The sequence below is a fragment of the Marmota marmota genome, unplaced genomic scaffold (genome assembly GCF_001458135.2).
Source record: "Marmota marmota marmota unplaced genomic scaffold, marMar, whole genome shotgun sequence".
Classification (NCBI taxonomy): domain Eukaryota; kingdom Metazoa; phylum Chordata; class Mammalia; order Rodentia; family Sciuridae; genus Marmota; species Marmota marmota.
The window spans coordinates 57,542,711-57,559,442 of NW_025999900.1; the positions used below are offsets into that span (position 1 = coordinate 57,542,711).

A 16,732-nucleotide genomic window follows, 5' to 3' on the forward strand; every position below is an offset into this window, starting at 1 on the left:
GGTGAATTTCTTCAGAAGACACAAAAAGCATTTAAATGTAGATGAAAAAGAGATTGGGCTGGGGTTGTGGCTCAAGTGGTAGCAAGCTCGTCTAGCATGCGTGAGGCACTGGGTTCAATTCTCAGCACCACGTAAAAATAAAATAAAGACATTGTGTCCACCTAAAACTAAAAATAAATATTTGGGCTGGGGATGTGGCTCAAGCGGTAGCGCGCTCGCCTGGCATGCATGCGGCGCTGGATTCAATTCTCAGCACCACATAAAAGTAAAATAAAGATGTTGTGCCCACCAAAAAAAATAAATAAATATTAAAAAATTCTCTCTCTCTCTCTCTCTCTCTAAAAAACAAAAATTTAAAAAAAAGATAAACTGGAATTGATCAAAATTAAAATTGCTGAGCTGGGTTGTAGCTCAGTGGTAGAGTGCTTGCCTGGCATGTGTGAGGCACTGGGTTCGATTCTAAGCTCCGCATATAGATAAATAAACAAAATAAAGGCCCATTTAAAAAAAATAAAGGAATTTCTTAAAAAGTTAAAATTGCTCATCAAAGATATGAGTACAAAAATGAAAGAAAGCAAGCCACAGGTTGGAAGAGATTTGCAGTATATCTGACAAAAGATTTGTAATGGGGGTAAAAGAAAGTTCTTACTAATAATAAAAAGACACACAACCCACAACCGTTTTTTTAGCAGGTGGAAGGCTATTGAGAGCTTCACAAAGGAAGATGCAGGGAGGGTCAGAGGAGCCCAAGAGTGGGTGCTCCAGATCATCAGCTGCACCACTCCACACCCTCTAGAATGGCAAAAATTAAAGGTTGGCGGTGCCACTTGTTGGTGAGGATATAATACAACTAGAACTCTCACATGCCCTGGGGACACTCAGTAGCATGACCACTGTGGAGTGGTGGCTATTTCTGACGGGGTTAACGTGCTTCTCCCTATGACTGTAGACACTGACTCAATGTAACTGAAGGTGGATGTCCACATTATGACGTGAATTGTCATAATGTGTGTGTTTTTAAGTAGCCAGAAACTGGACATATCCAAGATCTCCATCAGCAGAAAAATGGATAAGCAAGTTGTGACACACTTAGCAGTAGTTGTTACACAAGAAAACTACTTTTGTAACAATTTAGACAAATCTTTTTTAAAAAATATTCACACAGAAGCATTCGTACTGTATGATTCATTTATAGGAAATTCAAGAATAGGCAAAACCAAATTCTGATGATAGAAATCAGAACAGTGGTTATCTATGGTGTTGGAAATTCTCTTTTTTGTCTAAAGTCAAATAGCTAGAAAATTGCAGAATAGAGATGAGAACCTAGGAGTATGCCCTTTGCCCTATACCACAGTAGAAAAAACCGTTTGCATGTGTGCCAGTATCACGTGCATTCACACACACACACACAAAAAGAATTTCACAACATAGTACCCTCACATACTATGATATGTGAATGTCAGCAAACATCCCATTCTGTTCTGTTAACTTTTTGAGTGCTCATTTTTGAACTACCAAATTCATCAGTCGATACAGTTTGAAAATTGCTTCTGTAGACATTAGTGAATCATTTTAGAGTTTTGGAAAAATAGTTAATGCCACAATATATACGTGAAAATGTAGTAATGTGATTTGTATATTGTTTTACTTTAATTTAGTGTGATAATTTTACGAATGCTTTGTCTTTCAGCTTACCAATAAAACTTTAAGTAACAGCAGTCAGTCCGAGTTAGAAAGTCGACTCCATCAGCTAACAGAGACCCTCATCCAAAAGCAGACCATGCTGGAGAGTCTCAGCACAGAAAAGAACTCCCTGGTGTTTCAGCTGGAACGCCTCGAACAACAGATGAGCTCTGCCTCCACGTGTCCCGTCAGCATGTCTGGAATTGAGAATGGAGAAGGTAACCCACAAAAAGAACACAGCAGGCAAACATGGTTTTGAAAAACTACAGAAAGGCGATTGTTGTTTGAAAAGAAACTTTATTCCATGAAGAACCCAGTACTTTCTGAAGTGAGACCTGAGCTGTGTGCTACAGTGTGAGCATAGTAAGATGGGTAGTGGACTAAGGAATGTCCTTACAGGTGTTGGGCGAGGAGAAAGAAGGCCTGAAGACTGGTCATCATGCTGAGATACATAAGATAGTTAACAAGATGCTGCTGATGAAGTAGATAACTCATAGAGAGGGGCTCTTAGGGAACTTAAAGCACAATTTGTTTTAATAAATAATTATGAGTATTAAAGGTGATATGCAATTCACAGAAATTCATCCATGCTTTATGGTTTTAAAAGAGGGATCTATAATTTCCCAGAATACATATTCAAAGATAATGTGCCAGTATAAGCATCTGCAGATCAGATTTTTCTCTTTTTTTTTGGTACTGGGGATTGAACCCAAGGACATTCAACCACAGAGCCACCTCCCCAGCCCTATTTTGTATTTTATTTAGACACAGAGTCTCAGTAAATTGCTTGCGTCTCACCATTACTGAGGCTGGCTTTGAACTAGCGATCCTCCTATCTTAGCCTCCTGAGCCACTGGGATTACAGGCGTGTGTCACCACACCTGGCAGCAGATCAGATTTTTAATCTTAGAAATTGTACATGCAGTCATTCAGCAAATCTTTCTGTTCTATGACTTAAAAATTCTTTAACAAAAAACAATTTTTAAAGAGAAACAGTGTGGGGAGGAAATCATAGTTTGAGTGGTCAAAGAAGGTCTCATTGAAAAGCAGCACGTAAGTCCCAGAGGAGGAAAAGAAGTGAACTCTAAGGAGCCTATAGAGAAAAGCAAGCAGAGAAAAGAACAGATGCAAAGGTCCTGAGGCAGGTGTGTTCCTAGATATTTCAGGAACAGAAAGGAATCCAGTGCAGCTGGGTGAGGGCAAAAGAAGTGTTTGATGAATTCAGAAAGCTTTCAGGAGGCTCTGTAGGCCTGCGTAAGGACTCTTTATGAACAAAGTAGGAAGCCATTGAGGCTCTTGAGCACCTCTGATCTGAGTTACATTTTATCAGGATGCCTATGGCTGCTACATTCAAGTGACTCAGGCTGGGGGTGTGCTTCAGTGGTAGAGCACTTGCCCAGTATGCACAGGGCCTTGGAGGTGATTCCCAGCTCTGCATTATAAGAAGTAAATGCAAAGAATGGACTGCAGAGGGCTAAGGCCTGGGGCAGGGGGATTAGGGAAGCCATTGTATCGGTTCATATGAGAAATGGTGATTTCAACCAAAATTGGATTGTGGGGGTCAGTTGAGCTGACAGGATTTGCCGGATTGGTTGTGAAGTTGGAGAGAAAGGAGTGAAGGGTTTTGGCCTGAGCAGATGTCACATTCTAGGTCACGGAAAATGCCAGGAGGGGAAGGTCAGCAGGGGATGTCACGTCCGAAGTGTTGGGCCTGAAGCATTTGAGGTGTCCCTCAGACATCCTGAAGGAGGTGCACAGGCAGAGGGTAGGTTGAGAGGGGGAGTCAGGACTAGAGGTAAGAACTTGGGAGTCAGAGTCCTCAGTATCCTACAGAGACTGTGGCACAGGAGCAAAGGCCATTCAGGCTCTCACCACACTGGATATTCATAAACTTTGATTTTTGCTAAAATTATTTTCTTCATTTTTATTTGTTTTATTTTTGTGTATATGGAAGTTTAAACATTTTCTGTAATTGAATTTATCTTTCTTGTCTTCATGGTCTCATCTACTTTGCATATGATGCTTAGAAGGCTGGCCTGGAGAATTCCATCCACGTATAATATATTTCCAACTGTAATTTTCTTAGGATGTTGCTTTTGGTGTCAGTACATTAATCTATTTTTTTATTTAAATAGGCACACGTTTGCGAAATGTTCCTGTTCTTTTTAATGATGCAGAAACTAACCTAGCAGGAATGTATGGAAAAGTTCGCAAAGCGGCTAGTTCCATTGACCAGTTTAGGTAAGCAGTACCTGTCAGGATGAATGATCAACTGTTTTTAAAATGCCCTCTAGGGCTGGGGATGTGGCTCAAGTGGTAGCGCGCTCGCCTGGCATGCGTGCGGCCCGGGTTCGATCCTCAGCACCACATACAAACAAAGATGTTGTGTCCGCCGAGAACTAAAAAATAAATATTAAAAAATTTTTTTTAAAAAAATGCCTTCTATGGGCTGGGATTGTGGCTCAGCGGTAGAGAGCTCACCTAGCATGGGCACGACCCGGGTTCGATTTTCAGCACCACATTAAAAAAAAAAATAAAGGCATGTATTGTGTCCATCTACAAAACAAACAACAACAACAAAAAAGATTCCCCCCATCTCTCTTTAAAAAAAAAAAAAAAAATGCCTTCTAGTGGGTACAGTCACAGTTGAGTCCCATCCAGCAGAGCTGAAATTTCAAGTGACATTAACCGGACTTCTTTTGTGATATTTCAGTGCCATGAAGTTGCTTAAAGAGTTCTGCCAGTGCCTACACTTTATTGGAAATTTCTAACCCTGGCCATTTCTCTTCTTGGTACAACTAGTTCTCATTGAATCTCATTGAGAAAGCCTCTCCTTCATGTAAAATTATCCATTTGAATGTTTTATCCCACTACTTTATGTATGGCTAGAAGAAAATATGTTGCTGTATCTAACTGAACAGGATATTTTTATTCAAAGCACATAAAGAATACATAAAATGTATATAGTATTATATTTACGTATAAATTTTTTGCACTAGCAAACATCCACCTAATTGAGAAATGTTTTAGCAGTTTGTATATAGCCTTGATAAAGTTCATATCTAAATAACCTATGTACTTTTGCTTCTTGATGTTTATAAATTATTATATAATATAATAATTTTAAGTTTGTTTATTCATTTACTTATTTGTGGTGCTAGGGATGGAACATGAGGTCCCACACATACTTGGCAAGCACTCCACCACTGAGCCAAATCTCAGTCCTTCCCTCCAGATTTCTAAGCTTTAATAAGATGGTCAAGTGGTTCAGAATGCCAGAATAGAGCTATATTATTAAAAATAATAAGTTAATAAATTTTATATAATATAGTAGTCTTTTCTGACCTTTCTTGTCAGAATAGAGCTATATTATTAAAAATAATAAGAATGATATACTAAGATTCTTAGAGTAGGATGCCATAGTAATTCTCTCCAAACTAAGTGCATGAATTTCAACTCTTCATTTATTTAGCATATGTAGTGCAATGTGTTGTGCTGGTGCCAATAAAAAAAGCAGAAAGTTGTTTATACATGCGTCCATCTTAATAGGGAGAGAATGTTGAACAGGGCAGGGTGTGGGTAACATGGTCAGGACGTCACAGGCTTCCACCCGTCTACTCAGGTGTTCACTGAGTGTCTACAGCCTCATCCTTTGAAAGCACATATCCACACAAAAGCTTCCAGATTAGCTGTTTACCAGTTAATACCAACCAGACTCTCCTTTTCCATGTGGCTTGCCTCATCTTTTATAACTTCTTTTGTTCCTAATAGAAAAATTATTTAGAGAGGGACCAAGTTTACCTTCTGTATTTGTGGTTATAGAATTAATAGAAATACCTTATGCTAAAGTTTAACAGCCAAAACCCAAATAATAACTATGACATTTCTATGTGGTTATCTGAAGTAACCATTTAACAATTTACTGTAAAAATCATCTTTCTATGATGACTATATAAATAGTTTTGATTTGCCAAATTATTAAATAATAATAACAGAAAGATTTGTCTTTACATGTAATTATCTTCTCTCTCTCCCCTGTTTGCACAGTATTCGTCTGGGAATTTTTCTCCGAAGATACCCCATAGCTCGAGTGTTTGTAATCATCTATATGGTAAGTAACAGCTGCCGGTCTTGTTGATATTTTAGCAGTCACTTTTGAAAGAGAATAACTCTTATTTTTGGTAATAAGTTTTCTTTCCTTAGGGCTGTAGTGTAGCTCTGGTAGAGCACTTGCCTAGCATCCCTGAAGCCCTGGGTTCTGCTCCAGCACTATACCAAAAAAAAAGAAAGAAAAGAAAAAATACTTTATTTCTTAAGTAAACAGTTCATTATGTCTAGAACATAAATTGTTCAAAGGCTTTTCCAACAAATAAAATTTAAGTGCAGTTTAATAGTTACCTCCATTTTAAGCCCCTATACTGATAAAAGTACAGTAAAAATTATTAGTTGCCTTTTTATCTTGATGTTATAAAGTTGCTTAAATTATTTTCATGTGTTTTGCTTTGTTTTCTAAACAGATGTCAAAGCTCATATATTTCCTTCCAGATTTTTCTTTTTCTTTTTCTTTTTTTTTTTTTTTAAGTTTGTTTATTCATTTACTTATTTGTGGTGCTAGGGATGGAACGTGAGGTCCCACACATACTTGGCAAGCACTCCACACTGAGCCAAATCCCAGTTCTTCCCTCCAGATTTCTAAGCTTTAATAAGATGGTCAAGTGGGTCAGAATGCCATTGCATATGTCTTGTGTGCCTCAAAAGCCCGCTCACAATGCTGGCTGGGTGTGTCTCATAATGATTGGGTTGAATTAAGATGGGCTGATTTCTTGAAAAGAAATAAAAATCTACTTAAAAAGAAATTTCCATGTGAACCACTAGAGGGAAGAATTCTTCCTCTAAATAAAAAGTTTTTAAGGAGGGAGGATGGGGTAAAAATGGGAGCTCATAACCCACTTGAATCAAAGTGTGAAATATGATATATCAAGAACTATGTAATGTTTTGAACAGCCAACAATAAAAAATTAAAAAAATAATAAAATTAAATTAAAAAAAAAAAAAAGGAGGGAGGATGGGGAGAACCAAAAAAAAGAATGGCATCAGAAAGGATTCAGAACACACCCCACTGGGACCAGTTCCCAGGTGTTAGAGTTTTTCAGAGACACAGATACCATCTGCCAGCATGTGATGCCACATGTCAAACACTCCAAGGTGATGAGGCATTAAGGAAGCCTGTCACATCATTTCAGCATTACCTTGGGGGAATTAGAAGAGATTTGTCACTGGATTGCATATATGCCCTAAATCAGCCCGTGACACTGACACATTACTCCTGTCAAGAATATTTTCCCAAGGCTGGGGAAAGTGGTAGAGCACTTGCCTAGCATTTGAGGCACTGGGTTCCATCCTCACCAGCACCACATAAACAAATAAAGTTTTCTGTCCATCTACACACACAAAAAAGAACATTTTCCCAGCCAGGCACAGTGGTGCATGTCTGTAATCCCAACAGTTTGGGAGGCTGAGGCAGGAGGATCGCTAGTTCAAAGCCAGCCTCAGCAACTTGGGCCCTAAGCAACTCAGTGAGACCCTGTCTCAGAATCAAATACAAAAAGGGCTGGGGATGTGGCTCAGTAGTTAAGCGACCCTGGGTTTAATCCCTGGTACCAAAAATAAAAGAATATTTCCCCATCTCCTCTTCACTAAGTCTTTCAGTCAACTCCCTGTATATCTAACGATTTTAATCCTGCCTTCTATTCTGCATGATCCCCTGATTGGCTGTCTGCGCTCTGGTGTGTGCGTGTTGGGAAGGTGTTGAAGCTCAGGGCTTGACTGCTCTTCGCTGAGAAGTCTGTGGGCGTAGCACCTCTTGATGACCCTCCTGCACTGAGCTCCTGTAGTTGTTCATTTGTTCCTTCATTATTCATCCAGTAAACATGTATAGAGCTCTGCTGTTTGAGATCTGGTGCCTCCACAAGGGTGCTGAGACAGGAGGCACTGCCCTTCCCTCAGTGCACTACTCAGTGGGCCTGAGGGAAAGACTTGATTTATTTATACATTGTTTGTTGTTTTTTCCCCCATTTTTAGGCTTTGCTTCACCTCTGGGTCATGATTGTCCTGTTGACTTACACACCAGAAATGCACCATGACCAACCGTATGGCAAATGAAAGAGCCCAGTTGTTTTGCTGATGGTCTTTGACTAAACCTGGAGTTTGCGGGAAGGCCAGTTGCTTAAACTGCTGAGGAGGGTGCACAAGATGGTTTTATCACTACAGCTTTTAACTTTTTAAGTTATTATATAACTACTCTGCTACCTAAATCTCCCTCTTGTTTCCTTCAAATGGTAAGAGTTTCTAAAACAGACATAATTCAACAAGCTCAGCTCTGCTTTTTGAGTCCAATGGTCTTAATATATGTAGATACTGGGGTTGCTCACCTTTGTACAGACCTCCCTGTATTTTAGGTGACACTGATTATGGGTTATAATCAAGGAAATTGTATTTAGTGATAAAAATAAAAAGTTTTCTTTTTTGGTAATTCAGTGTGCCTTTGTATTTTCATATATTTAACTTTGCAGATAGAGATTTACTTTTTACATGTTAACGACCTGACTGGTGTAAATCTTTTTATAAATATATAAATAAAATTTACTGTGCATTTTTTCTTTTTTAAATAATGGTTTTTCATCCCCATTAAATAAATAAGACCTTTGCAGATGGATTTCAGTTGAGTGGAGCCTGAAATCACAGCTGAAATAACTCCTAAGTGACCTTAGAGAATTGCTGCTGCTCCCCAGAGGAAGCTCTTGCTTGAGGACCTTGCTCTCCCTTCTTCCATCCAGAGCAGGAGGCCCCCTCCATCCCATGCCGTCCTCCTTAGACTCTTGTATACACTCCATTGACTTCCTCCTCTTTTCCGTTTCTCCAGCCTATACCTTGGGTTAATTTATGGCATCCACAGCCCCTGCTTGTCGCACGCAGGAACAGATCTGTTCTAGCAACTGTACGCTTTCATTTCAGTGCAGAGATACCAGAGTTGTCCTCTGAGGAGAGTCATTTTCCTTCAGTCTGCTATAATACCTGTTTGACTTTGCTTTTCTTAAGTTATTTTGTCAGTTGAGGTTTGGTGGCCTCTTCACATGTGAATAATACATGTGGCTCTTGGCTGTCGAGGAGTATTCCTCCCTATCAGGGAGTTAGGGTTAGGGTACCTAACTGACAACCTGACCAGTTTTATTCCTAACCATATCACGACCATGACACTAATCCACACGGAAGCCTATAAGTCCTTTGAAAGCCTTGGCACATTATGGCATGTGTGTTTTTCTTATTTTTTATCATAAAATAAAGTTTTAAAGGTCAGGGTAGGTGTGTGGGGGCTTTTTCTTCAACTTGTCATGAATGAAAAGGTTCCACATCATGTAAAATAAATACTAGGGGTTGGTGTAGAACATTCCTAAATCTCCATAGAATTTGTGCAGGGTTCTTGGTTGGGAATGACAACAGTCTGTGAAGTCAGGTGTGATCTCAAACAATAAAACAAGAGTTTAGTCCTGCTGATGTTTTGAAGGGTTTCTCTCTTGCTGTCTCTTCTAATTTGGAAACATTCCTTAAAAATGGAATGTGATGTACTTAAATGGAACACAGACCATGCCTCAGCACTGTGCACTGCCAGGCGGTCCATCTCTGTGTGTGTCCTCCTGGCTTTTGTGGGGGTGTCTGTGAATCTTGTTCAGTCTTTACACATTCTTGACACTGGAAATAGATGGAGTGTTTCCAGGATTATTTTTCTGTAGTTACTTATATCTTTAATTGAATTTTGGTTTCATTATTCTTGACCACTAACAAACTGGAGAATTTTAAAGTGTTACCATTCACTTATCCTCAGAGCACATGAAACCTTGACCTAATTAAAGGGCTTGTACAAGAATTAAATAGGTATTCTTCTCAATCCGGTGTATTCATTTAAAGGTATGTAAAATAAATAGATGTGTGTATATGCGCACACACGTGGTAGCAGAGTTCCTGCGCAGCTCTGTATATTCAGGTGTCAGTTGGAAAGTGAGATTATTTTAAATTTTCCTTTCTTGGGCTGGGAATGTAGCTCAGTAGTAGAGCGCTTGCCTAGCAAACCAAATAAAATTTCCTTTCTCTTGAAATTATGCTTTGTGAAAACCACAATTTCTATCACCACAGGACAAAAACCTCAGGAAAAGCATGGATTTTGTTAAAGTGTGGTGGGACCAGGCTCACCCTGTTAGTTGGGCAGATGAGGGAGGAGAATGCGGGGCCAGGGGTCCAGCTGTATTTTAAGAAGCCTGACATTCAGCTCTTGCTGTAGGCTGGGCAGGGAAACTGCTTAACTGGGCCTCAACAGGCTCCAGCTCCCTATTGCAAGAGGCCTGCTGAGTGCTGGGGCTGATCAGGGTCAGCCTCTTGATCTGGATGGAAGGAGGAGAGAGCTAGTCAAGGACTAAAGGACTTTGAGCTATGATTGGCCAGAAGGAAGAGCTGAGATGCTGCTCCAGCCACTCATCAGCACATGTTGAGAAGAGTATTCCTGTTGGTTCCTGAGAGAGAATGTGGATTAAATGATCCTGAACTTCCACACTTCTGATCCATGATGGGCTTCCCTGACAGACTCAAATTATCCCTCCAAATGAGCAGAACTTACGTAAGAGCACTTGAACATCAACCGTGTCATAGAGGAGCCATATTTATGAAGATACTGAAAGGAAAAAGGATGTGTGGTAAAATGATTTTAAGCCACAGTAAAACTACAAAGTGAGCTAAATTCTGAGGGCCCTGAGCACTGGCCACTGCTAGGGGCAGGGACAAAGTGGTGGACAGAGGTCCCTTTCCTTATGGAGCTTGCAATTAGGTAGGAAGGGCAGGCTAATGCACACAGCCTGTCACTCAGTGTAAAATCCTATGAAGAAAAAATAAAATGTGCAAGGATGTGGAGTGAGATAGCAGGGTGACAAGGAAGGTCCTGTCTGAGGAGGTGGCACTTGGGCAGGGCCTGAGTAAAGGGATGGGCTTTCTAGTAAGAGGCACAGTCCTCTCGATGGGAGTGTGCTTGCTATGCTCGGGGCCCGGGACAGCAAGGCCTGTGTGGTCAGAAGGGAATGACTGAGCGGGGAGGGTGTGTGTAGCTGGTCTTATGAGGACCTGTCCACCAGTGTAAGGACTCTGGACTCTTCCCTTCTCTTTTCTGTACAGTAACCCCCTCTGCCTCGGAACCACTGCCTTAAAACAGGGAGAAGCTAAGCAACACCTGAATACAAGGCAGTTATTTCCTAATGTGACATTACGTTCCCTCTGGACCCACTGCAATGCTCCTGTCTTTACTTTTTGCCCTGTAGCACTAGTCACACTGAGTTTGACTCAGTGGTGACATTTATGCATACAAACTTAGCAACTGGTAGAATTTTCTTTAATTCACAAACATGGTTTTAAGTCAGTGGACTCCAAGACATAATTAAAACTTTAAATATGATCAGGTCTAGAACAGGGCCCACCCTGCGTGGAGGAACATTAGTTTTTAGGAGGGCAAAAATATCTTATTGCTATGGTATGTAAAGTGCAGGATGCGTGCAGAGATACAGTACACCTGTGGTTTAAGGTTTTATGGAGAATAGTGATGGAAAAATGGTCTAGAAACACGGGCTGGGGCTGGGGCTCAGTGGTACAGCGCTTGCCTTGCACATATGAGGTACTGGGTTCAATCCTCAGCACCACATAAAAATGAATAAACAAAGATATTACATCCACCCATAACTAAAAAATAAAAAAAGAAAGAAAGAAACACAAGCTGGAATGATAAGGCAGAGACCTGGTTCCTGGCCTTATCCAGTGCAGCTTGGTATAGGCCATTCACCAGGTTTTGGTCTACACTCCAAGAAGTGAGTTGTTGTCACCAGTGTAATGCCCGCAGAGGGGACGGGTGCTGTTCCTAAGCCGAGGCTCGGTCCTCTCAGGTCTTTCCACCCAACTTGTCCCTTCTCCATGAGTCCAGCATGTCCCTCCTCTGCCCAGATCCTGAGTGAGGAAGTCCTGGGGCATGTCTACAGTGGACAGACAGCTTGACGAAAAGTAAGTCCTCACCCGTGGTGACCCCTGAGACCGGAGGACCGTGTTGCCATGGCATAAGCCAGCCACGTGTGTCCTTCCCTAGCAGAAGGGCTGTCCCCTGTGTCTTGGGAACACATCGAAGAGGGCAGCAGAAGAGCCAGAGAAGACGTGGCAGGGGAAGTGGAGGTCGGAGCCATGTGGCTGGCCTAGAGGCAGAGTGTGTCAGGCAGATTTCACCCCGTGACCAAACCCTGACAGAACAACTTAGGCAAGGGAAAGTTCATTTTGGCTCCCATTTCAGAGGCTCGGTCCATGATTGGCCAAGTCCATGGCTCTGGACCCAGTTGAGGCAGCACATTGGGACAGAAGGGTGTGGCCAAGGGAGTCTGCTCATGGAGGCTGGGAAGCAGGGAGAGTAGGGAAGGGTCCTCATGGAGGAGGCACCCTGCGAGGGCACGACCCCAGTGGCCTCCTCCAGCCAGACTCCGCACACCACCTACAGTCCATTCCAGTAGGATGGTCAAGCTGACAGCTCTCACAAGCCCATCATCTCACCCAGAACATTCCTGCATTAATCCAGGAGCTTTGGAGGACACCTCATACCCAAACTATAACAGGGAAGCAGGAGCCAGGAGCCAAAGAATGCAAGCAGACTCTAGAAGCTGGAAAGCCAAGGAAAGGGGTTCTCCCAGAGCTTCCAGAAGAAATGCAGCTCTGCCCAAATCTTGATCTTAGCCCAGTGAGACTTCAGAACTGACCTCCAGAACTCTGTTTTTCAAGCCACAATGGGTGGTAACTTGTTATAGCAGCAGTAGGATACTAATACTGTCCCTCTCAGGTCTAAGTGCCCTCAGCACACAGGAGCCCCCAGTCATAAAACCTGGGCTTCATTAATTGCCTCTTCAGTCTCTGTCACTCTTGCTGGACTCTAGGCTTGTATTATTATTATTATTATTATTATTATTATTATTATTATTATTCTATCTAGAACCTAGATTGGTAGAAGGCACTTAGTAAAAACTCAAGGTGGATTTGTGGAATGAACGATCACTTTACAAAACCAGGACAAATGAGAAACAATAATGTGATATCAAAAAGAACCTTGAAGCTGGCTGCTGCTGTCCTCTGGCCGGCTGGCTTTTTAGCTGTGGTGCGAGGCAGGAGACCTGACATCTCCCACCCTCGCTTCCTCCGTAAAGTTGGAGAAAAGGCCACCATCGGAAAAAGGGCATTTTTCGAAGCTGCAAAGTGCACTCGGTGTTGGTCTTATTTTAAAGTGGAATGAGACTGAGAAAGTGAAAACAGCCCCCCTGACAACCCGTCGGCCCTGTTCCCTGCAGAACATAAGCAGTACTCAGAACACGACATTGACAAGGCCACTCTCGTAGGCACAGAAAGCACTAATCACCCCTCCAGGCCCGGGCTCCTTTCTGGGTAACTGCTGCTCCCCCAGGAAGAGAATTAGCCCCATTTACCCTCTTCCTAAGTAATATTATTGAGGTCCTCAGTAACTCACTGCCCCTGTTGGACAGTGTCCACCCAGGCTGGCTCCTTTTCCTTCACCATCACCAGACACAGCCCCGGAGGACCGTCTCTGAGCGCTGCCTCCAGCTCCGCACACCTGACCTCGGGAGCCTGTGTTCTGTTTACTGTTTGTTGTGACCACAAGTCAAGGCCGCTCCTTGGCCAGCTGACTCAGCGAGGCGCCACCTGGTCAATTTAATTTTACAAACAAACAGGTTCTGCGATGCACCCTGGTCCTTCAACGACTTACCAGTGGGATCACACGTATCTTTTGTTTGTTTCCACGTCGCCATGGGTTTGGACTCTTTGGTTTCAAAACAAGGCAGTTTCTCAAACCTGTCTGACGCGTGGGCTCCGATTTCACATCTTGGCTAACCCTCCCAGGAGCTTTTAGTCGCTGGAGAAAACCTGCTATGTTTTTTTCAAATAACGCTCAGTCCTGGGGCGAGGCCAGATGTGCTGATGGGAGGCAATTGCTCTCCGCCAGCCGGAGAGGACACAGGTGTGTGTCCCCGCTTACATCTGCCTGAGGTCTGGGCCCTGGGAGCCATCGCCCCACCAGCCACCCAGGCAGGAACTCGCCTTTCTGCAGGAGGTGAACAAGAGTGTTTGCTTTAATTTTAGCCATAACACTGCCCCTAAAAACATTTCACATCACTTTAGTTTCTCTGATTATTAGAGCAAGAGTCCCTAATCATGGAAAATAAAGTCCCGCCTTTTCTTCCCAATTGTAGATGTATATGTGTATAGGAGGGTCCAGGCGAGCAGCAAGCTGATACCACAGGCCCGACTGACCTCTGGGCTGGAACCCGAGAGAACCCATACAGAGGCCCCGGCCACACTGCCAGACTCCTGACCCCAAGGACACGTGAGGTGTCCCAAGTCCACTGCTGGACTGAGGCCTGTGTTAGGCAGTGAGCACACTGGTCTGTGCACTCCCACACTGTGGGGGACTCCTGGGTGCAGGCCACAGACACCCAGCTCTGACTGGCGTGGGCAGAAAGGAAGCCTGTGGGTTCACCTGCTTCTGTTGTGTCTGAAACCAGCCCCGGCACTGCTCTCCTTCCTTCTGTGCCAGCTTGATTCACAGGTGGCGGCTCCCCAAAGGTGACCACACTGCTCCAGTCACATCCCAGCTATCTCCCAGCAGCCCAGCACGCACCCTGGGGCCAGAGTCCATTGGCTCAGGATGCACCGACTTAGAACTTGAGCCCACGGGTTGTGAACGGAAAGAGGGACGGATGGGGGCCCAAAGGAAATGACAGGCTGCTGTGGGAGAGGGGGGTGGGGGCTGAGGTCCGCCCAGCAGGACAGCGCCTGCCTAGAATGCTTGAGGCCCTGGGTTCCGTCCTCAACCCCCAACCCCAAAATAGGAATGGAAGCCAAAAGATAAAAAACACAGCCATCTGCTGTGAGTGCCCGTCCAACTGCAGAAACAACTCCATGAGCCATTCTGTCGACATAACGGGGGTCAGTATTATAGTAAGCACCTCCCACAGGCTCTCCACTACAGTTAAAGATATAGACAGGAAAAATGTCAAACTTACAGAGTTGAAAAAATAATACAATGAACACCCACAAGCCCTTCGCTGAGACTCCTTCATTGTTAACATTTGCCCCATCTGGAGTCTCGGTCTCCCCCTACCCTGCCCACCTTCTTTTGGTCCTTCAGGTTGGCATCTTGAAGAGTGTGAGCTGATTATCTCATGCCCTTAGAAGGACCATGGTGTGGATTTGACATTTGCGGGGAGAATGTTACAGAGGTGACCCCGGATCACTCCATCAATGCAAGAGGCGCAGGCCAGGGATGCGAAGTCTGACCTCTTGGTTCAGAGGTTGAGATCACTCCCTCCCAACAGTGTCTTCTTCCCTTGGCTGTGAGTGAATGTCCTCGCAGGCAGGGTGACACCTTAAAAACTTGCAAACTTCCTATTCTCCAATGAACGTTCGTGGTTTGGGGAGTGCTTTGATGATCCTTAGGGAAATTATTACACTGGTAGCTGAAATGGTGATTTTCTAACTCTGCCATCTTCCTTCTGTCTTGTTGGCTCGTCTTTTTCTTTCCCTCTACTCCCCCTCTTCAAAACACTATCTCTGAGTACTTACAGATTCTTTTAAAATTCAATTTGTTGAGATGCATCAACCTCATTATTTTTTTTTGAAAAAAAATTTTAAAATATTTTTTTAGTTGTCAATGGGCCTTAAATTAATTAATTTATTTCTATGTGGTGCTGAAAATAGAACCCAGTGCCTCACACATGCTAGGCGAGCACTCTACCACTGAGCCACCACCCCGGCCCCCTCATTACTATTATTGATACTTAAATTGACCCAGATTCAGCTGGCTTGATTTTGCCTTCATGAGTTTTGAGCATTTCTTTGCTTCCTGGAACTCCGAAATGTTCCAGTCTAATCTGATACTTTCTTGCCCTGGATCTGAAACCAGCCATATCTACAACCATCCACCTGGTTCCTTTTAGTGGAAAATGATGTTTAGAATCCCAGAGCTCAACACCGGGACCTTCCATACAATTTTTAAAGTTGCTAACCACCATTTTAATCGTTTCATGATATTCCCATTAAGCAATGGGACACTGCAATTTCACTCTACCATTAGTGCTGAGTTTCGTGGCTCTGCGGAAGGAACCCAGGGCCTGGCTCACGCTAGGCAAGAGCTCCACCGTTGAGCTATGTCCCAGCCCTGTGGTATGGGCACTTTGGAGAGAATCTTTCACTATTCAAAACAATACTCAGATGAAAAGCTGTGAGTGAAAGTCTTTCCTTTGTTTTGAATTGCTCCAGGATACGTCCTGGATCAGGGTCTCTGGGTTAAAGGGTAGAGACACTTTCCAGACTGTTTCCACACCACCCAATTGCCCTCCAGAAAGAGTGTGTGAGCCTACCCACCCTCCAGGAGCCGATTCTTAGTGAGCTCTAAGGGCGAACGTTTTAGAATTTGAAAAAGGACAGCTTAGCAAATCCAGCAGCCCTCACCACATCTCCTGGGGTCAATACTCGTGTCTTTGATAACCAGTCAGGCAGAATTTTTTTATGTTTATTCTTCGAACATGTTTTATAAAATCAGGTCATTTTAACCAGAAGACCCAGCAAAAGAGGAACTGAGTGACAGCTGTGTCCTCACGATGGATAATGAGCGGGAGGGGGATTGAGAAAGGTCTCCCCCAGTGTGGGCCCTCCCAAGACCGACACTGCTGGTGTGTCACCTGCAGGTGAGGCTCCGAGGCCCCAATCCCCCAAGCCTGCAGTCACTGCCCACTGCAGCCCCTTCCCATGGACCAGAGGACTCCCAGGGGAACACGTAGCCCTCACCATGACGTGCACAGCCACTAACCAGGGGAAAGACAGCCCTGCAGAGAGCCGGACCAGGCCACACTCAGTCCTCAGGACACACAGTTCAGCCACAGCTGGTGGGACCCCATCGGAGCCCACCCCAAGC

General features: G+C 43.6%; 1 protein-coding gene across 2 annotated transcripts in view; it reads left to right on the top strand.

The window, feature by feature from the left end:
* Nucleotides 1-8,215, top strand: part of Golga5 (golgin A5) — a 33,644-nt gene extending 25,429 nt beyond the window's left edge. Inside the window, exons 9-12 of one of the 2 annotated variants that reach the window (XM_015494933.2) lie at nucleotides 1,691-1,901; nucleotides 3,819-3,924; nucleotides 5,731-5,794; nucleotides 7,765-8,215. In XM_015494933.2, the coding sequence (XP_015350419.1) occupies nucleotides 1,691-1,901; nucleotides 3,819-3,924; nucleotides 5,731-5,794; nucleotides 7,765-7,845 (462 nt within the window). In that variant the 3' untranslated portion in view covers nucleotides 7,846-8,215. The remainder of the gene's footprint in view (nucleotides 1-1,690; nucleotides 1,902-3,818; nucleotides 3,925-5,730; nucleotides 5,795-7,764) is intronic. The other variant, XM_015494942.2, reaches the window with a different exon arrangement.
* Nucleotides 8,216-16,732: the final 8,517 nt, after the last annotated feature.